Source organism: Tiliqua scincoides, chromosome 15 (assembly GCF_035046505.1).
Source record: "Tiliqua scincoides isolate rTilSci1 chromosome 15, rTilSci1.hap2, whole genome shotgun sequence".
In the NCBI taxonomy this organism is placed as follows: Eukaryota; Metazoa; Chordata; class Lepidosauria; order Squamata; family Scincidae; genus Tiliqua; species Tiliqua scincoides.
In genome coordinates this window covers 9371030-9393048 of record NC_089835.1, presented here as the reverse complement: position 1 = coordinate 9393048, position 22019 = coordinate 9371030, and the positions used below count along the sequence as shown (strand labels likewise).

The 22019-nt window shown below is 47.3% G+C and overlaps 1 protein-coding gene across 1 annotated transcript; it reads left to right on the top strand.

Moving 5' to 3' along the window:
* The first annotated feature begins 346 nt into the window (after positions 1 to 346).
* LOC136635076 (protein rtoA-like) lies at positions 347 to 6451 on the top strand. Its single transcript, XM_066610175.1, has 3 exons — positions 347 to 777; positions 4525 to 4533; positions 6298 to 6451. Exons 1-3 carry the CDS (start codon positions 347 to 349, stop codon positions 6449 to 6451), a joined length of 594 nt encoding a protein of 197 aa, XP_066466272.1.
* Positions 6452 to 22019: the final 15568 nt, after the last annotated feature.

Genomic DNA, 22019 nt, shown 5'->3' with positions numbered 1-22019 from the left:
GATTTATTGATCCCAGAGAGAAAAGAGGACAGAGGAAGACCACCAACCCTCTGAAGAAAGGAAGCCTTCGTCATTGATTGGCAGATGGTTTGCAGGGATTTCAGGAGAGAAGAACTTTCTGTTTCCTGAAGGCAGGGGGCACAAAGCTTTTGGTACTCAGTGGGTGAGCCCAGGAAGTGCTGGCATAGGAGCTGATGGAGATGGTCTGGATGGTGTGTTGGCATCCACCAGGCCGGGTTCAACCTCTGGAGAATTACATATGTTCTTCAATGCAGTTAGTATTTGTACTGCTGGGAACTGGTTGCATACTGGTAGATGGCACTCTTGGCAGACTGGCCCCCAAAGGATGGGGTGGAGCAGCAGCCCTGGGATCCAGACTGGTAGGAGTAGCGAGGACGGGAGCTGCAGCAGCAGGGGGAGCAGCCACACCTGGAACAGCAGCGAGACCGGGAGCTGCAGCCCCCAGAGGATTGTGTGGAGCAGCAACCCTGGGATCCAGACTGGTAGGAGTAGCGAGGACGGGAGCTACAGCAGCAGGGGGAGCATCCACACCTGGAACAGCAGCGAGACCGGGAGCTGCAGCCCCCAGAGGATTGAGTGGAGCAGCAACCCTGGGATCCAGACTGGTAGGAGTAGCGAGGACGGGAGCTGCAGCAGCAGGGGGAGCAGCCACACCTGGAACAGCAGGAAGACTGGTTGCAGCGACAGGGGGAGCAGCCACAGCGGCGACAACAGCCTGAGCTTGAGCTTGAGCCACAGCAGGACATCTTGGCTGAGGTTGGCTGAAAGAAAGGAGATTTCCCGTAAATATACCTTCCAGCAGTCAATATGGAGGAATTAAAAAACATAGAATTGGGACCCTCCAGGTCATCTAGTCCTCTCCCGGCCCATAGCAGGAAGTCATCCTTGAGCATCCCAAGCAGGTGCCCTCAGGCTCCTACCTGAAGATCTCCAGTGGGGGGGGGGGGGAGTCCACCACCTCCCCCCAGCAGATAGCCCAATCCTATCCACATTTCCCTAGGAGTAAGACCCATTGACTCTGATGGGGCTTACTTCTGAGTAGACATGCATAGGACTGGACTCTGAATCATCTTAATTTGCATCTTTGGAGATAATCCCACCAGAACATTGCCAGTATCATGTCAGTAAGCCATGTCCATTTCAATCATTTTGATTGATTGATTGATTGATTGATTGATTTGTAATCCGCCTTTCTCCCAGGAGGGCACCCAAGGCGGCTAACAACGTTTAAAAATAATAAAATGCATGAAAATGCATCCCAAAAATATTTGAAATAGACTGTCAATAACTATAATATATCAGGTCATTTTAATTAGTTTGCCCTGTTTTAACTTATGGCACTTTCAGTTACTTATTGCCATTGCCATGGGATATAGAGGTTCATACTGGAACCCACCCCTGAGAGCTCTTAGATTGAACATACATATATACATACATACATACATACATACATACACACACATTCAGGAGCACAGGATCATGTTCAGACATATCTTTGATTTAGTTAGAGCAAGAGCCCAAATGCTATGCAAGATCTCTTTTGTAAAGGAAATGAATCTAACTTACCTTGTTCAGTAGCTTTGACTGGCAAGCACAATGGCGATCTGATGATATGCCTTGATCTGATGATATGCCTTGAGAAGAAGCACCTTTTTATACAGTTTCTTTAAGCCGTCCCTTAAAGCTATGCGGCCTCATTAACAGGGATGGACTACCGAGGCACATGTCCATGTGCAATCCCATTGAGGGATCCTTGAATTGATCCTGTCTTGCGCAAGAATTCCTCTGATGGCATATAATTAGATCTATCAAAGGAACATCACATGGAAGCCTTTGCATCACACCAGAGGACACTTTCACTTGGTGCATGAACAAGAACTTTGGTGCATGAACAAGAATGTCGAGATCCTTGAGCGATCTCACTGAAATCCATGAGGTTGAATACCAGTTATGACTCAATGACACATGATTGCTCATCATGTTCTTGCCCCATCTGATATCATTTGTTAGAGATAATATTTTTAAAACTTTTCCTTAGCAACAAGATAGATAGATAGATAGATAGATAGATAGATAGATAGATAGATAGATAGATAGATAGATAGATGTCATTTAGCGGATAAGCAGGGACAGCATGTTGTAATGGCTGCCTGTTGGAGGTCAAGTACATAGAGTAGTTAAGATCCAACTATCTGTTGAGCTGGTGGAGTTTATGGAATAGCCATGGGTGAGTTGCTCCCTCCTGTCAATCTCACCTACCTTTCAAAGCTGCAAAGACAATAGGAATAAGATGAAAGATAAACCTATTTAAATTAGTGGCCAATTTAAGTAGGGAGGTGCGCTCCTTGTTACCTCTATTCTGTTTCCAAATGCCATCCTTTGCTCTTGCAATGAACATTATCCCTGGGTGTGTGGCAAGCTCAGGGTTGGTTGAGGGAAGAGACATCATCAAGCAGGGGAATTTTTAACAATCCAAGGCTGCCATCCTACCCACACTTACCCAGAAGTAAGTCCCATTGACCATCATCATTAAAAGAATATACATAGTACCTTGTTAAAAACACAGGTCTGTCACATTTCCCCAAATGCAGTCACATCCCATGGTAACATCAAGGCTAACACATTCAAAATAAAATATTGAAATGAATGGGGACCCACCTGAAATGGGCTCACGACCCACCTAGTGGGTCCCGACCCACACTTTTGAGAAACAATGCTGTGGTCAAGTAAAAGATCTCTGAGTTAAACTGACTTCCAATGAAAATACAGCATACAATGAATGAATACAATGAAAATACAACATTAATCATAGCCTCAGATGATGAAATGAGCATAATGAAAAATATTTCAATATTTTATTTTGTATTGTTGTATTTTCATTCCAGACTTACTTCTGGATAAGTGTGGGTAGGATTGCAGCCTTGGATTGTTAAAAATTTCCCTGCTTGATGATGTCACTTCCGGTCATGACATCACTTCCGGTGGGTTCTGACTGATTCTCATTCTAAATGTGCCTTGTGTGTGAGAACCACTGATATATAACATGATGGCGTTACTCAAAAATACCAGGATTTTAAAAATTTTGGTGAGTAGTGGTGTCCCCTCTGTTCCCTCAACCAACCCTGAGCTTGCCACACACCCAGGGATAATGTTCATTGCAAGAGCAAAGGATGGCATTTGGTTCCTATCGTCTCTGACTTCTAAATCCTCAAATTTTATCTCATGAACTTTTATTGTGTCATTTATTCCTTTTATCTTTGTCTCTGTTTCTTCCCACATTGTATCCCAACGTAACATGTTTGTTTGCATCTGTAATTTCATCTCCTGCATTTCTTGATGTAATGTTTCGAATCTCCCATCCATCCCTTCTATGTATTTTTTTCTGCAAACGATTTTCCATCTTCATTAGTAAATCCTGAATAGCTTCCAGATTCAGCTCTTTCCCTGATGATCTTGGTGGGGATTTCTCTTTATGTCTCTGTTCCAACGTATTACGTCTCCTAGTGGTGGCCATTGTCCCTTTAAAAATCTCAGTCTGTCACAATCCACAGATAATGAACTTAAATTTCCACAGGTGTTCCAATCTGTAACACTTCACAAGTAGTTGTCTTAATTTGCCACCAGATATCAGTATACTCCTTTATGCAGAAACTTCAGCAAGCAGCCTATTGTTTTAATTTTATTATCTTCTATTATTAATGTTGGTAACTCAAACAAAGTATTATAACCATAACAAGCTTCTCACTTCCCAGAAGAAATGGTAAACAAAACTGATAAGCTCGGGAAAAAAAAAACTTTATCAACACGACAAAAAAGAGAGACCGTCTTCCTTCTGTCCCACACACAGTAGAGTTTTATTTAAAAAAAAAATCCAAAGTAATCAACTCCAAAAGGTTTTATAAAAACTCTTAACATTTCTCTTCTCAATAGTCTCGATCCCAGCTTGAAAATCCACCCAACTGGGCATTTGTACTGTATCCCATAATTTATTTCCTTTTAACTCTTTATAGTTAATTCTTAGTCTTTTAGTTATTTCTTGTCTTGTTGCTGTTGGTCCCTCTTTATCTTTCAAGTCCAAATATTTATTTCTCTTTCCCAACTCTGTTCTCTGCTACGTGCCCCAGAAAAATAAAGCTGTAGGAAGGGGAGTCAGGCTTACATTTACATCCATGGCTGAGCTCGATAGTCTCCAACTCCTTTGCTCTGAAACTGTTTTACACCCAGAGCCTTCGCCCCAGGAAGATAAAACAGGAACGTTTCTGGAGTTAATTGTGGTTAATCTCACGCCATAGCCCCTTTCAATCCAGGGGTGTTTAGATTAAATCCGACAGACGTATCTGCTGATAAGCAGAGCTTCCAGCAGCCGTCAGCCCACCATATCTCTCTAACCGGAAGTCCGCATTTGGAAACAGAATAGAGGTAACAAGGAGCACACCTCCTTGTTTAAATTGGCCACTAATTTAAATAGGTTTATCTTTCATCTTATTCCTATTGTCTTTCCAGCTTTGAAAGGTAGGTGAGATTGACAGGAGGGAGCAACTCACACAAGGCTATTCCATAAACTCCACCAGCTCAACAGGTAGTTGGATCTTAACTACTCTGTGTACTTGACCTCCAACAGGCAGCCATTACAACATGCTGTCCCTGCTTATCCGCTAAATGACATCTATCTATCTACATTGTTATATTCTTGCGAAAGAAAAGTTTAAAAAAATATTGTCTCTAACAAATGATATCAGATGGGGCAAGAACATGATGAGCAATCATGTGTCACTGAGTCATGCCTGTCGTATTCAACCTCATGGATTTCAGTGAGGAGATCGCTCAAGGATCTCGACGTTCTTGTTCATGCACCAAGTGAAAGTGTCCTCTGGTGTGATGCAAAGGCTTCCATGTGATGTTCCTTTGATAGCTCTAATTATATGCCATCAGAGGAATTCTTGTGTAAGACAGGATCAACTCAAGGATCGCTCAATGGGATTGCACATGGACATGTGCCTCAGTAGTCCATCCCTATTAATGAGGCCGCACAGCTTTAAGGGACGGCTTAAAGAAACTGTATAAAAAGGTGCTTCTTCTCAAGGCACATCACTCATTCATCAGTTCGCCATCGTGCTCGCCAGTCAAAGCTACTGAACAAGGTAAGTTAGATTCATTTCCTTTACAAAAGAGACCTTGATTAGCCTTTGGGCTCTTGCTCTAACTAAATCAAAGATATGTCTGAACATGATCCTGTGCTCCTGAATGTGTGTGTGTGTGTGTGTGTGTATTTTCAATCTAAGAGCTCTCAGGGTGGCTTCCAGTATGAACCTCTATATCCCATGGCAATGGCAATAAGTAACTGAAAGTGCCATAAGTTAAAACAGGGCAAACTAATTAAAATGACCTGATATATTATAGTTATTGACAGTCAATATCAAAAAATTTTTGGATGTATTTTAATGTATTTTATTATTTTTAAATGTTGTTAGCCGCCTTGGGTGCCCTCTTGGGAGAAAGATGGATTGCAAATCAATCAATCAATCAATCAAAATGATTGAAATGGACATGGCTTACTGACATGATACTGGCAATGTTCTCGTGGGATTATCTCCAAAGATGCAAATTAAGATGATTCAGAGTCCAGTCCTATGCATGTCTACTCAGAAGTAAGCCCCATCAGAGTCAATGGGTCTTACTCCCAGGGAAATGTGGATAGGATTGGCCTGTCGATCTGACAGGGGAGGTGGTGGACTCCCCCCCCCCCACTGGAGATCTTCAGGTAGGAGCCTGAGGGCACCTGCTTGGGATGCTCAAGGATGACTTCCTGCTATGGGCCAGGAGAGGAATAGATGACCTGGAGGGTCCCAATTCTATGTTTTTTTTTAATTCATCCATATTGACTGCTGGAAGGTATATTTACAGGAAATCTCCTTTCTTTCAGCCAACCTCAGCCAAGATGTCCTGCTGTGGCTCAAGCTCAAGCTCAGGCTGTTGTCGCCGCTGTGGCTGCTCCCCCTGTCGCTGCAACCAGTCTTCCTGCTGTTCCAGGTGTGGCTGCTCCCCCTGCTGCTGCAGCTCCCGTCCTCGCTACTCCTACCAGTCTGGATCCCAGGGTTGCTGCTCCACCCAATCCTCTGGGGGCTGCAGCTCCCGGTCTCGCTGCTGTTCCAGGTGTGGCTGCTCCCCCTGCTGCTGCAGCTCCCGTCCTCGCTACTCCTACCAGTCTGGATCCCAGGGTTGCTGCTCCACCCAATCCTCTGGGGGCTGCAGCTCCCGGTCTCGCTGCTGTTCCAGGTGTGGCTGCTCCCCCTGCTGCTGCAGCTCCCGTCCTCGCTACTCCTACCAGTCTGGATCCCAGGGCTGCTGCTCCACCCCATCCTTTGGGGGCCAGTCTGCCAAGAGTGCCATCTACCAGTATGCAACCAGTTCCCAGCAGTACAAATACTAACTGCATTGAAGAACATATGTAATTCTCCAGAGGTTGAACCCGGCCTGGTGGATGCCAACACACCATCCAGACCATCTCCATCAGCTCCTATGCCAGCACTTCCTGGGCTCACCCACTGAGTACCAAAAGCTTTGTGCCCCCTGCCTTCAGGAAACAGAAAGTTCTTCTCTCCTGAAATCCCTGCAAACCATCTGCCAATCAATGACAAAGGCTTCCTTTCTTCAGAGGGTTGGTGGTCTTCCTCTGTCCTCTTTTCTCTCTGGGATCAATAAATCTCTTAAAGCAACGTTTAGTGTCTTTGTGTTCTTCCTTATTCATGAACGCCCCATTGGCAGGGCTACACCAGGGTGGGAAAGCCGGAAAGGATTTGACCCTCAGAGGGTGGGTTCTCAATGGAGAAGGTTTCATTGCCTTCAGAACCGAATGAGGTGGGGGCATTTGGTGGGTCCCTGTGAGATACAGGAAGCTGGACTAGATGGGCCCATGGCCTGATCCAGTGGGGTTGTCTACTCAGAAGTAAGCCCCATCAGAATCAATGGGTCTTACCCCCAGGAAAGTGTGAATAGGATTGGGCTGTCAATCTGCTGAGGGAAGTGGCAGATTGCTATAAGCCAGAGCTCTGCTCAAATACTCAAGGAGGGTGGTAGCTCTCGATAGGACCCACTGAGAGACTGTTGAAGCCTGAATCAATGGTCTGTGGAGAGGGAGTACAGCCACCTCCACCTCACCATTTGCTGCCAACCTTTGCTTGAAAGGTTCAGAAATTAAAAACCACAGGAACTTACAAGGCTGCATGCTGATGGTGTTGGACGAGTCCAAACTTGTCCAGCATGTTTTTTTAAGGTCAGGAGGGACTTTCCCAGAGCCTATGGGCCAGATTCTTTTAAACGGAGAAGTCAGAAGCTTAACTGGGCTGGTGTAGCCATCAAAAATCAAGAAGGCTTTCACTTGGTGGAACAGGGTTGGCTTCCCCTTATTTGTTTTTCTTTAATTATTATTATTAATTATTAACAGTATTTATATACGGCTTTTCAACTAAAAGTTCACCAAGCCGTTTACAGAGAAAAATCAAATAACTAAATGGCTCCCTGTCCCAAAAGGGCTCACAATCTAAAAAGATGCAAATGAATACCAGCAGACAGCCACTAGAGCAGACACTGCTGGGGTGAGGTGGGCCAGTTACTCTCCCCCTGCTAAAAAAAAGGAGCACCCACTTGAAAAAGTGCCTCTTACCCAATTAGCAGGGGTAATTACATTATTTTAATTTGCATGATGATGTCACTTCTAGCCATTACATTACTTCTGGTGGGTCACAGATAGTCATTCTAAAAAGGGGGTCCCAGTACTAAATGTTTACCAGTGTTTACCAGTATATACCAGTGTTTCTCAAACTGCGGGTCGGGACCCACTAGGTGGTTCGTGAGCCAATTTCAGGTGGGTCCCCATTCATTTCAATATTTTATTTTTACTATATTAGACTTGATGCTATCCTGTGATGTGACTGCATTTGGGGAAGTGTGGCAGACCTGTACTTTGAACAGGTTACTCTGTATATGCTTTTAACAATGATAGTCAATGGGACTTACTCCTGGGTAAGTGTGGATAGGATTACAGCCTGGGATTGCATTTGTACACTGGTGGGAGCAACACCTGCCCTGATGGAGCTGCTGCTTGCTGACTTTGGAGACTGGGTTCCCCGTTAGGCACTGGCAAGGGGTAGGGCCTACTGGTTTGCTGAATGAGTCTGTGCCCTTGAGATCATGGCATCTCCTGACTACTCTGCCCTTTCTCTGTTGTCTCTGGTTTTGATTGCTGGATTGTGAGCCCCTTGGGGCAGGGAGCTGACCCCTCACCTGCTGTAAAGCCGCATGCATGTTGATGGTGGTACTTAGCTAATTAAAAATAAGCTCCCCACCAGCACCTTGACGCTCCTCCTAGTGGGTGTCAGATGCCATTTTTGTTTTGTCCCGTGCGGCCCTCCAAGCAACAGGTTGTTGTGCAGTGTTGTTCTGAGGGAGGATACTGGGAAAAGGGGCGAAACCAGTGCCACTGCTGGTGTGAAACGGGCAGGGGAAGGCAAAGGAGTGGCAAACAGGCTGATTTTGCCCTTGAGCTCTCCCGCCTCCCCTGTGCCCAATTTCTCTTTGGAAAACCCTCTGGCTGGGTGGATGTCAAAGTTTTGTGCGTTTAGATGTCAATAAAGGCTTTAATCCAATGCACACTGCCCTGGGAGTAAGACTCACTGAATGCAGTGGGGCTTACTTCAGAGTAGAGGTGCCTAAGAGTCTGCTGTGTTAAATGAAATGCCCCTAAACCTTTTCTGCAGCTGCCCTTCAGCAGAACAGCCAGAGGTGCTGGTGGCCAATTTGGCAAAATCTACTGCTGCCAGGCAAGGGGAGGTGACAGATTTTGGCTTAGCTTTGTAGGACATGGATGGGGGAGAGGAAAAGCTGTTGCAGAAGGCGGCTCAGATCCACAAGGCGGACATGACCCTGCTCAGCCTCCTCCAGCAGAAAGATGTGATGGCCCAAAGCCCAGACCTTATGCATGTCTGCTCCGAAGCAAGCCCCATTCTAGTCAATGGGTTTTACTTCCAGGTGAGCATGGATAGCATTGCAGTCAAAATCTCTGCAGCGTTATGGTCTGAGCTCAGCCTGGGAAAATGACCTGGGGTGAGCCACATCTGGCATTCAGGCCACCTGCCAGCTATGCGCAACTCACCCTGCCAGAGGCTGCCCTCAATTGCTTGGGGAAGGTGGGGCAGAAGCCATGTATGTAATATCCTCACCCCCTCTCTTTTTAGCATGTGGCTCTGGAACTCAAGGCCCTGCAGGAAGCCCTGGAAGACAGCCAGAAAGAGGCCAGAGGCAGGAGCTACACATGAGCAAGTGGGTGTGACCAGGTGTGTGGTGGTGGGGACATCAGGGAGTGAGCATGGTCACTGGCAAAGTTGCCCACATCAAGCTGTAACACCAGACACATTGCCCTGCTCACCTTCTTAAGAAGGCCTAAACCCCATCAGCATGTGGAGCCACAGAAGGGCTGGGAACCTGCAAAGAAAACAGACCATTCTCCACTCTCAAGACTCACCCATGGGGAACGTTGTGCTGTGAGGCGCTGCTCTTGTCCCCACCTGCACACCCACAAGTCCACCCACCCCACCCTGGCACCTTCCAGGCTGAGGTTCTCTGTGTTGTCTAGAGCCGACCTGGTGCTCCTGGGGGTGCCTCACTGAGGGAACTGCTGAAAGCGGAGGAAGAATCGGTGTCCTCCAGGTTGCGGTGAGTAAGAGGAGCATTGAAATGCAAAGAGCCACATGTAGTGAGTGTGATAAGCAGCCCCCATTCTGAACATGCTGGGCAAACACCTTTTGCTCTACTCTCCCCTGAAGGCAGAGGTCCAAAACATTTTGTGTCTTTACATTTATTTATCCAGGTATTTATAGAACTGAAAGGGGAAAACTTTTTAAAAAGTACAATAAAGTTTTTTAAATGCTCAGGTCAATTTCGATCTCTAGAAGAGCTGGTGATATAAGCCCACACTGGCCGAGGCACCCGTTTGTCCTCCTCAGGGCAGATGCATCTAAAGTACAGGGACTTCCAAGGGATTGCAGAGTCACTTTCCTTGGACACAGCTGGATGCTATACAAGCAAGTGCTATAAGCTCCCCTTGGCCTATGCATCAGCTCTTTCTTGCACTCAGGGAACACAGAGCTGATCCCATCCAATGGAAAAAGGTATTATCAAGTCACCACAGGTATCAATAGGAAGAGCCCCCCCCCCCTTTTAACAACTGTCCTTCCTACTTGCCCTCAGGGACACAAAGCTTATGCAGTACCTGAAAAGGTGAACAGGCTACAGATAAAGGCAGTTCCACACAGTCCTTGAAAAGTGTTCTGCTTGGCCCAAGACGGGCCAGAGTTATAATGTAGGAGCTGTTCATTGCTTAGGGACCATTCTTTCTTCATCCCTTCAGGGGACACAGAGCAAACGCAGTCCCCAGAGAAGTGCAGAAGGAGCCTTCTAGTCTTCTTGGGCCAAGGCTGGTTTAGGCAGGAGTTGGAATTAGAAGCTTCTCTTTCTTCTCAGCTTCTTCCTTCACAGTTAAAGTAGAAGGGCAAGACCTGGAAAGACAGAGAATTGCAAAATTAGGCCTCTATGGGAGCAGATTCTGCTTTCAGTAGGAGCTGCTGTTAAGAGCACTATCTGGTTCCTGCACCAGGTGCTCCCTCTTCCTTTCAGGGCCCTTTCCTTCAGGTGTCACTTGAAAGACGGGCAGGGGGCTGCACTAACAGGGTTGAGAGGTCCAGCATCCCGAGGCCAGTACTGGTTTCTCTAGGGGCTCAAATTAGGGAATTATAAGCTCTCTCTACTTTCTTGGGATCTTATTTCTTTCTTCAGAGCTGATGTAGTCCCTGGAAAGGCAGAGAATGGGCAGTTTAGCTCTGTATGGGCCTAACTCCTGCATTGAGTAGGAGCTGCAGTTAAGAGAGCCATCTGGTTCCTGCACCAGGGGTTACCTCTTCCCATTAGGTGTCCCTTGAAAGGGGGGCAGGGGGCTGCACTTACAGGATCCAGCCGTCCATGCTGCACAGTACTGGAACCAACGGCTGGGCAGGTCTGGTTTTCTTTCTTCATTCTTCAGAGCTCAATTTGGGGGGAAGGACATCCTAACAATCCAGTTTGCCTCCTTCCACTCAGGGGAGAAATAAATTAAGCTGTCCCTGGGCAATTGGGAAGGGGCTTGTTAAGTATCTCCTCAGGCCAGTACTACATTTTACTGGAGCCACATTTACCAGCTGCCAGTGGCCTGAGCACCTCATTTGCCAACCCCCCACCAGGGCACAGATAATTTAACCAGCCCCTGGTGAGATATAGAGGGATTTGCACCAAGAATCCCCTCAGGCTTCTACTGGAGCCAATTTTTCCAACTCCACTGGCCTGAACACCAGTTTCTCACTCCCCTCCAGGGCACAAGGCATTTAAGCAGCCCCTGGATCAATGGGGAAAGATAGCAAAACACTGTTCTCCAGTACTGGCATTTATAGGAGGCAGCACTAGCCAGTTCCCCTCATTAATATCCATTACTGGCTACAGGTGAGTGTTAAAGCAGAGCATCCCCCTATTTTGAAAGGGACCACTGAGGACTGTGTGCCTTGAGGCCAGGGGGAGCTTCTGATTTTGGCCTGAGCATCTCTTCCTCTCCTCAAGGCACACAGATCTAAAGCAGTCCTGAAGAATAGGGAATTGTCTACACACACACACTCACCTCTAGTCAGTAATGGGTTTTACAGGAGCAGGAACTAAAACCTCCTCAAGGTCAAATGACCTCATCCCCTCAGAGGCATATGGTGCTTAAACAGCCCCTGGAAGAATGGGGAAGGGTCTTCACTATGTATCCCTTCAGGCCAGTACTGGTTTATATAGGGGCTCGAATTAGGAAATTGTAAGCTCTCTCTTCTTTCTTGGGGTCCTTTTTCTTTCTTCAGAGCTGGTGAACTCCCTGGAAAGGCAGAGAATGGGCACCTTAGCTCTTTATGGGCCCAAGTCCTGCATTGAGTAGGAGCTGCTGTTAAGAGAGCCATCTGGTTCCTGCACCTTCTTCCCTTCAGGGGCCCACAGAGTTCCAGGTGTCGCTTAAAAGGCGGGCAGGGGATGGCACTTACTGGATCTGGTGGTCCATGCTGCACAGTACAGGAACCAGTGGCTGGGCAGGTCCAGTTTTCTTTCTTCCCATCTTCTTGCTTCTTCTTCAGAGCTTAATTTAGGGAGGGGGCATCCTAACAATTCAATTTGCCTTCTTCAACACAGGGCAGAAATAAATTAAGTTGTCCCTGGGCAATTGGGAAGGGGCTTGTTAAGTATCTTCTCAGACCAGTACTACATTTTACTGGAGCCACATTTAGCAGCTGTCAGTGGCCTGAGCACCTCATTTTCCAGCTTCCTCCCAGGGCACAAAGAACTTAAGCAGCCTATGGGAGGTATAGAGGGGTTTGCACTTAGAAACTCCTCAGACCAGCGCTTTTTTTTTTTTACTGGAGACAGATTTACAAACTCCACTGGGCTTTACAACTCATTTCCTAAGTTTCTCCCAGGGCACAAACAATTTAATCAGTTCCTGGGAAAGTGAGGAAGGGTCTGCATGAAGCATCTCCTCAGGCCAGTACTGGTTTCTCTAGGGGCTCGAATTAGGGAATTATAAGCTCTCTCTTCTTTCTTGGGATCCTTTTTCTTTCTTCAGAGCTGATGCATTCCCTGGAAAGCCAGAGAAACGGCACTTTAGCTCTTCATGGGCCCAAGTCCTGCATTGAGTAGGAGCTACAGTTGAGAACCATCTGATTTCCCTCTTCCCTTCAGTGTCCATAAAGTTTCAGGTGTTCCCGGATAAGGTGGGCAGGGGATTTCACTTACTGGGCCACGCAGCTCTGTACAGGAACCAAAGCCTGGGCAGGTCCTGTTTTCTTTCTTCCCATTTTCTTTCTTCAGAGCTGATGCAGTCCCTGGAAAAGCAGAGAATGGGCACCTTAGCTCTGTATGGGATCAAGTCCTGCATTGTGTAGGAGCTGCAGTTAAGAGAGCCATCTGGTTCCTGCACCAGGTGCTCCCATTTCTCTTCAGGACCTTCAGGTGTCACTTGAAAGGTGGGCAGGGGGCTGCACTTACTGGGTCTGGCTGTCCATACTGCTCAGTACAGGATCCAAGGGCTCGGCAGGTCCAGTTTTGTTTCTTCCCATCTTCTTGCTTCTTTCTTCAGAGCTTTATTTAGGGGGGACATTCTTACAACCCCAAGTGCCTCCTTCCACTCAGTGTAGGAAAAAAAATTAAGCTGTCACTGAGCAATTGGGAAGGGGCTTTGCTAAGTATCTTCTCAGGCCAGTACAAGATTTTACTGGAGCCACATTTACCAGCTGCCAGTGGCCTGAGCCTCATTTTCCAACTTCCCAGCAGGGCACAGAGAATTTAAGCAGAGAGACAAACAAATATTATTCTCCAATACTGGCGTTTATAGGAGGCACCACTATCCAGTTCTGCTCATTGATATCCATTACTGGCTACAAGTGAGTGTTAAGGTAGAGCATCCCCTTATTTTGAAAGGGACCACTGAGGACTGTGTGCCTTGAGGCCAGGGGGAGCTTCTGATTTTGGCCTGAGCATCTCTTCCTCTCCTCAGGGCACACAGTCCTAAAGCAGTCCTGAAAAATAGGGAATCATCTACACACTAACACTCACCTCTAGCCAGTAATGGGTTTTACAGGAGCAGGAACTAAAACCGCCTCCAAGTCAAATACCCACTTCCCCTCAGAGGCATTCAGCTTAAGCAGCCCCTGGAAGAGTGGCTCAGGCCAGTTCTTTTTTCTACTGGAGCCAGATTTACAAAGTCCCAGAGGCCTGAACAGCTCACATTTTACACCCAGGGCACAAATAATTTGAGCAGAGGCTGGGAGAGTGAGGAAGGGTCTGCATGAACCAGCCCCTCAGGCAAGTACTGGTTTCTCTAGGGGCTCAAATTAGGAAATTGTAAGCTCTCTCTTCTTCTTTCTTGGCATCCATTTTGTTTCTTCAGTGCTGGTGCCCTCCCTGGAAAGCCAGAGAATGGGCACCTTAGCTCTGTATGGGATCAAGTCCTGCATTGTGTAGGAGCTGCAGTTAAGAGAGCCATCTGGTTCCTCCACCAGGTGTTCCCTCTTCCCCTCAGGACCCTTCCCTTCAGGTGTCCCTTGAAAGGTGGGCAGGGGCCTGCACTTACTAGGTCTGGCCATCCATGCTGCACAGTACAGGAACTAGTGGCTGGGCAGGACCGGTTTTCTCTCTTCCCATTTTCTTGCTTCTTTCTTCAGAGATTAATTGGGGGTGGGGCATCCTTACATTCCCAAGTGCCTCCTTCCACTCAGGGCAGAAAGAAATTAAGCTGCCACTGTGCAACTGGAAAGAGACTTTGTTAAGAAACTTCTCAGGCCAGTACTACATTTTACTGGAGCCACATTTACCAGCTGCCAGTGGCCTGAGCACTGCATTTTCCAACTTCCTCCCAGGGCACAAAGAACTTAAGCAGCCCATGGTGAGGTATAGAGGGGTTTGCACTAAGAATCCCCTCAGACCAGTGCTTTATTATTATTATTATTATTATTTACACTGGAGACAGATTTACAAACTCCATTGGGCTTTACAACTCATTTCCTAAGTTTCTCCCAGGGCACAAAGAATTTTATCAGTCCTTGGGAAAGTGACGAAAGGTTTGCATAAAGCATCCCCTTCAGGCCAGTACTGGTTTCTCTAAGGGCTTGAATTACAGAATTATAAGCTCTCTCTTCTCCTTTCTTGGGATTCTCTTTCTTTCTTCAGAGCTGGTGTAGTCCCTGCAAAGTCAGAGAATGGGCACCTTAGCTCTGTATGGGATCAAGACCTGCTTCCAATAGGATCTGGTGTTATGAGGTCTACCTGGTTGCTGCACCAGGGCTTCCCTGTTTCCTTCAGGACCTACAGAGTTTCAGGTGTACCTTGAAAGGTCGGTAGGGGGTTGCACTTACTACGTCTGGCTGGCCATATTGCTCAGTATAGGATCCAACGGCTAGGCAGGTCCAATTTTCTTTCTTCCCATCTTCTTGCTTCTTTCTTCAGAGCTTAATTTGGGGGAGGGGGACATCCTTACAATTCCAAGTGCCTCCTTCCACTCAGGGCAGAAATAAATTAAGCTGTCCCTGGGCAAGTGGGAAGGGGCTTTGTCAAATATCTTCTCAGACCAGTACTACATTTTACTGGAGCCACATTTAGCAGCTGTCAGTGGCCTGAGCACCTCATTTTCCAGCTTCCTCCCAGGGCACAAAGAACTTAAGCAGCCTATGGGAGGTATAGAGGGGTTTGCACTAAGAACCTCCTCAGACCAGCGCTTTTTTTTTTTTTTTTTATACTGGAGACAGATTTACAAACTCCACTGGGCTTTACAACTCATTTTCTAAGTTTTTCCCAGGGCACAAACAATTTAATCAGTTCCTGGGAAAGTGAGGAAGGGTCTGCATGAAGCATCCCCTCAGGCCAGTACTGGTTTCTCTAGGGCCTCGAATTAGGGAATTATAAGCTCTCTCTTCTTTCTTGGGATCCTTTTTCTTTCTTCAGAGCTGATGCATTCCCTGGAAAGCCAGAGAAACGGCACTTTAGTTCTTTATGGGCCCAAGTCCTGCATTGAGTAGGAGCTACATTTGAGAGCCATCTGGTTTCCCTCTTCCCTTCAGGGTCCACAGAGCTTCATTTGTTCCCGGATAAGGTGGGCAGGGGATTGCACTTACTGGGTCTAGTGGGCCACACAGCTCTGTACAGGAACCAAAGCCTGGGCAGGTCTTGTTTTCTTTCTTCCCATTTTCTTTCTTCTTTCTTCAGAGCTGATGCAGTCCCTGGAAAAGCAGAGAATGGGCACCTTAGCTCTGTATGGGATCAAGTCCTGCATTGTGTAGGAGCTGCAGTTAAGAGAGCCAAATGGTTCCTGCACCAGGTGTTCTCATTTCTCTTCAGGAGTCACTTGAAAGGTGGGCAGGGGGCTGCACTTACTGGGTCTGGCTGTCCATACTGCTCAGTACAGAATCCAAGGGCTCAGCAGGTCCGGTTTTGTTTCTTCCCATCTTCTTGCTTCTTTCTTCAGAGCTTTATTTAGGGGGGACATTCTTACAACCCCAAGTGCCTCCTTCCGCTCAGGGCAGGAAAAAAATTAAGCTGTCACTGAGCAATTGGGAAGGGGCTTTGCTAAGTATCTTCTCAGGCCAGTACAAGATTTTACTGGAGCCACATTTACCAGCTGCCAGTGGCCTGAGCACCTCATTTTCCAACTTCCCAGCAGGGCACAGAGAATTTAAGCAGAGAGACAAACAAATATTATTCTCCAGTACTGGCGTTTATAGGAGGCACCACTATCCAGTTCCGCTCATTGATATCCATTACTGGCTACAAGTGAGTGTTAAGGTAGAGCATCCCCTTATTTTGAAAGGGACCACTGAGGACTGTGTGCCTTGAGGCCAGGGGGAGCTTCTGATTTTGGCCTGAGCATCTCTTCCTCTCCTCAGGGCACACAGATCTAAAGCAGTCCTGAAAAATAGGGAATCATCTACACACTAACACTCACCTCTAGCCAGTAATGGGTTTTACAGGAGCAGGAACTAAAACCGCCTCCAAGTCAAATACCCACTTCCCCTCAGAGGCATTCAGCTTAAGCAGCCCCTGGAAGAGTGGGGAAGGATCTTCACTATGTATCCCCTCAGGCCAGTCCTTTTTTCTACTGGAGCCAGATTTACAAAGTCCCAGTGGCCTGAACAGCTCACATTTTACTCCCAGGGCACAAATAATTTAAGCAGAGGCTGGGAGAGTGAGGAAGGGTCTGCATGAAGCAGCCCCTCAGGCCAGTACTGGTTTCTCTAGGGGCTCGAATTAGGAAATTGTAAGCTCTCTCTTCTTCTTTCTTGGCATCCATTTTGTTTCTGCAGTGCTGGTGCCCTCCCTGGAAAGCCAGAGAATGGGCACCTTAGCTCTGTATGGGATCAAGTCCTGCACGGAGTAGGAGCTGCAGTTAAGAGAGCCATCTGGTTCCTGCACCAGGTGTTCCCTCTTCCCTTCATGACCTTTCCCTTCAGGTGTCCCTTGAAAGGTGGGCAGGGGTCTGCACTTACTGGGTCTGGCCATCCATGCTGCACAGTACAGGAACTAGTGGCTGAGCAGGACAGGTTTTCTTTCTTCCCATTTTCTTGCTTTTCTTCAGAGCTTAATTGGGGGTGGGACATCCTTACTTTCCCAAGTGCCTCCTTTCACTCAGGGCAGAAATAAATTAAGCTGCCACTGAGCAATTGGGAAGGGGCTTGTTAAGTATCTTCTCAGACCAGTACTACATTTTACTGGAACCACATTTAGCAGCTGCTAGTGGCCTGAGAACCTCATTTGCCAACTTCCTCCCAGGGCACAAAGAACTTAAGCAGCCCATGGGAGGTATTGAGGGGTCTGCACTAAGAATCCCCTCAGACCAGTGCTTTTTATTTTTATTTTTACTGGAGACAGATTTACAAACTCCACTGGACTTTACAACTAATTTCCCAAGTTTCTCCCAAGGCACAAAGAATTTAATCAGTCCCTGGGACAGTGAAGAAGGGTCTGCATGAAGCATCACCTTCAGGACAGTACTGGTTTCTCTAAGGGCTTGAATTACAGAATTATAAACTCTCTCTTCTCCTTTCTTGGGATCCTCTTTCTTTCTTCAGAGCTGGTGTAGTCCCTGCAAAGTCAGAGAATGGGCACCTTAGCTCTGTACGGGATCAAGACCTGCTTCCATTAGGATCTGCTGTTATGAGGTCTACCTGTTTGCTGCACCAGGGCTTCTCTGTTTCCTTCAGGGCCCACAGAGTTTCAGGTGTACCTTGAAAGTTCTGTAGGGGGCTGCACTTACAGGGTCTGGCTATCCATGCTGCACAGTACAGGAACCAAGGGCTTGGCAGGGCTGTTTTTCTTTCTTCCCATCTTCTTGCTTCTTTCTTCAGAGCTTAATTTAGGGAGGGGGGCATCCTTACAATCCCAAGTGCCTCCTTCCACTCGGGGCAGAAATAAATTAAGCTGTCCCTGGGCAAGTGGGAAGGGGCTTTGTCAAATATTTTCTCAGACCAGTACTACATTTTACTGGAGCCACATTTACCAGCTGCCAGTGGCCTGAGCACCTCATTTTCCAACTTTCTCCCAGGGCACAAAGATCTTAAGCAGCCCATGGTGAGGTATAGAGGGGTTTGCACTAAGTATCCCCTCAGATCTGTACTTTTGTTCTATTGGAGCCAGATTTACAAGCCCTTAAGCTTGTAAGCAAGATTTATTGGTCTTAACACCAAATTTCCGACTCCCCCCCCCCCCAGGGCAAAATATATTTAAGCAGTCCCTGGAACACTGAGGAAGCGTCTGCATGACGCATCCCCTTCAGGCAAGTACTGGTTTCTCTAGGGGCTCAGATTAGGAAATTTTAAGCTCTGTCTTCTTTCTTGGCATCCTTTTTCTTTCTTCAGAGCTGATGCAGTCCCTGGAAAGCCAGAGAATGGGCACCTTAACTCTATAAATGTCCAAGTCCTGCATTGAGCTGGAGCTGCAGTTAAGAGAGCCATCTGCTTCCTGCACCTCTTTCCTTCAGGGCCCACAGCGTTTCAGATGTCACTTCACAGGTGGGCAGGGGGCTGCACTTACTAGGTCAGGCCATCCATTCTGCACAGTACAGGAACCAAGGGTTTGGCAGGGCTGTTTTTCTTCCCATCTTCTTGCTTCCTTCTTCACAGCTTAATTTGGGGGGGGATCCTAACAAACCAATTTGCCTCCTTCCACTCAGGGCAGAAAGAAATTAAGCTGTCCCTGGGCAAGTGGGAAGGAGCTTTGTCAAATATCTTCTCAGGCCAATACTACATTTTACTGGAGCCACATTTACCAGCTGCCAGTGGCCTGAGCACCTCATTTTCCAACTTCCCACCAGGGCACAGATAATTTAAGCAGACCATGGTGAGGTATAGAGGGGTCTGCAGTAAGAATCCCCTCAGATCAGTACTTTTGTTCTATTGGAGCCAGATTTACAAGCTCTTACGCTTGTAAGTGAGCAGTAAAGCAAGATTTACTGGTCTTAACAACAGTTTCCAACCTCCCCCCATGGCAAAAGATATTTAAGCAGCCCCTGGGACAGTGAGGAAGGGTCTGCATGAAGCATCCCCCTCAGGCCAGTACTGATTTCACTAGGGGTTCAAATTAGGAAATTGTAAGCTCTCTCTTCTTCCTTGGCATCCTTTTTCTTTCTTCAGAGCTGATGGAGTCCCTGGAAAAGCAGAGAATAGGCACCTTAGATCTGTATGGGCCCAAGACCTGCACTGAGTAGAAGCCGCAGTTAAGAGAGCCATCTGCTTCCTGCACCAGGTGTTCCCTCTTTCCATCAGGGCCCACAGAGTTTCAGATGTCACTTGAAAGGGGGGCAGGGGGCTGCACTTACAGGGTCTGGCTATCCATGCTGCACAGTACAGGAACCAAGGGCTTGGCTTCTTTCTTCTTGCTTCAGGAACCTTCTTGCTTCTTTCTTTAGAGCTTAATTTAGGGAGGGGGACATCCTTACAATCACATTTGCCTCCTTCCACTCAGGGCAAAAATAAATTAAGCTGTCCCTGGGCAAATGGGAAGGGGCTTGTTAAGTATTTCCCTCAGGCCAGTACTACATTTTTCTTGAGCCACATTTACCAGCTGCCAGAGCACCTCATATTCCACTTCTCTCCAGGGCACAAAGAACTTAAGCAGCTCCTGGTGAGGTATAGAGGGCTTTGCACTAAGAATCCCCTCAGACCAGCACTTTTAGTTTACTGGAGCCAAATTTACCAACATTTCCAAATATTTTTGCTTAATTCTATTTTCTTGAAGCCATCATTGGAGATATAGGAGCCAGAATTTAAATCTCTCACTCCATTAAAATCACATCCTGGCTAGAAAAGAGTGTTCATGTGAACCCCTCCCCACTTTCCCAGGGACTGACTAAATTCCCTGTGCCCAGGTGGGAACTCATAGGATGAGCTGTTCAGGTTAGTGGGAGCTTATGTTTCTTGTTCCAGTAGATAAAGGACTGGCCTGAGGAGATCGTGTAGTCTTTCCCAGGGACAGCTAAAGGTCTGTGTTAGCTGTTGGGATTGACAAAGTAGACCACCTCTGGGCAGGGGGACTTTATCATTCTGGGTTTCATATAATCCAGTGCTGGCTTGAAGAGTGCAGGTGTAGACCCTTCCCAGTGTCTCCAGGGACTGCTGAAGCGCTGGGTGCCCTGAAGGGAAGAGTGGGTGCTCAGGCCATAAATAAATAAAAGCTCCCCCTGGCCTCAGTGTACACAATGCTTCAGCAGTCCCTGGAGACGCAAGGAAGGGTCTACACTTGCATTCTAGCCAGCACTGAGTTAGAGGAAACCCAGAATCATAAGGTCCCCTTGGCCAGATGAGGTTTACTTTGTCCTTCCCATCAGGGAACACAGACCTTAAGCTGTCCCTGGGAAAGACTACAGAATCTCCTCAGGCCATTCTTTTTTTTTTTTTTGTACTGGAGCCAGATGTACAAGCTTCCAGTGGGTTGAAAAGCTCATTTCCTAAGCTCCCCCCAGGGCACAAGAATTTAATCAGTCCCTGGGAAAGTGGGGAAGGGTCTGTATGAAGCATCCCCTCAGGCCAGTACTGGTTTCTCTAGGGGCTCAAATTAGGGAATTGTAAGCTCTCTCTTATTCTTTCTTGGGATCCTCTTTCTTTCTTCAGCACTGGTGCCATCCCTGGAAAGGCAGAGAATGGGTACCTTAGCTCTATAAGGGCCCAAGTTCTGCACTGAGTAGGAGCCGCAGTTAAGAGAACCATCTGGTTCCTGCACCAGGTGTTCCCCCTTCCCTTCAGGGCCCAAGGTTTCAGGTGTCCCTTAAAAGATGGGCAGGGGATTGCACTTACTGGGTCTGGTGGTCCATGCTGCACAGTACAGGAACCAACAGCTGGGCAGGTCCGGTTTTCTTTCTTCCCATCTTCTTGCTTCTTTCTTCAGAGCTTAATTTGGGGAGGGGGCATCCTACCAATTCAGTCTGCCTCCTTCCACTCAGGGCAGAAAGAAATTAAGCTGCCACTGAGCAATTGGGAAGGGGCTTTGTTAAGTATCTTCTCGGGCCAGTACTACATTTTACTGGAGCCACATTAACCAGCTGCCAGTGGCCTTTGCCAACTTCCTCCCAGGGCAGAAAGAACTTAAGCAGCCCCTGGTGAGGTATAGAGGGGTTTGCACTAAGAATCCCCTCAGACCAGTGTTTTCTTTTGTACTAGAGCCAGATGTACAAACTCCCAGTGGTCTGTACAGCACATTTCCTAGGGCCTCCCAGGGCACAAAGAATTTAAACAGTCCATGGGAGAGTGGGGAAGAGTCTGCATGAAGCATCACCTTCAGGCCAGTACTAGTTCCTCTAGGGGCTCGAATTAGGGAATTGCAAGCTCTCTCTTCTTTCTTGGGATCCTCCTCCTTTTGTCAGTGATCGTGCCATCCCTAGAAAGGCAGAGAATTGTCCCCTTAGCCTTGTATGGGATCTCGACCTGCTTTGACAGGAGCTGCTGTTAAGAGAGCCATCTGCTTCCTGCACCTCTTTCCTTCAAGGCCCACAGCGTTTCAGATGTCACTTCACAGGTGGGCAGGGGGTTGCACTTACTGGGTCTGGTCATCCATGCTGCACAGTACAGGAACCAAGGGCTTGGCAGGGCTGTTTTTCTTCCCATCTTCTTGCTTCATTCTTCAGAGCATATTTTAGGGAGGGGACATCCTAACAATCCAATTTGCCTCCTTCCACTCAGGGCAGAAATAAATTAAGCTGTCCCTGGGCAATTGGGAAGGGGCTTTGTTAAGTATCTTCTCAGGCCAGTACTACATTTTAGTGGAGCCACATTTACCAGCTGCCAGTGGCCTGAGCACATCATTTTCCAACTTCCTCCAAAGGCACAAAGAACTTAAACAGCCCATGGGATGTATAGAGGGGTTTGCACTAAGAATCCCCTCACACCAGTGCTTTATTAGTATTAATTTTTTTT

Bases quoted from the DNA above. Each gene is read 5' to 3' on its own strand.
- LOC136635076 (XM_066610175.1), top strand. From the start codon at position 347: ATGGGGTGGAGCAGCAGCCCTGGGATCCAGACTGGTAGGAGTAGCGAG.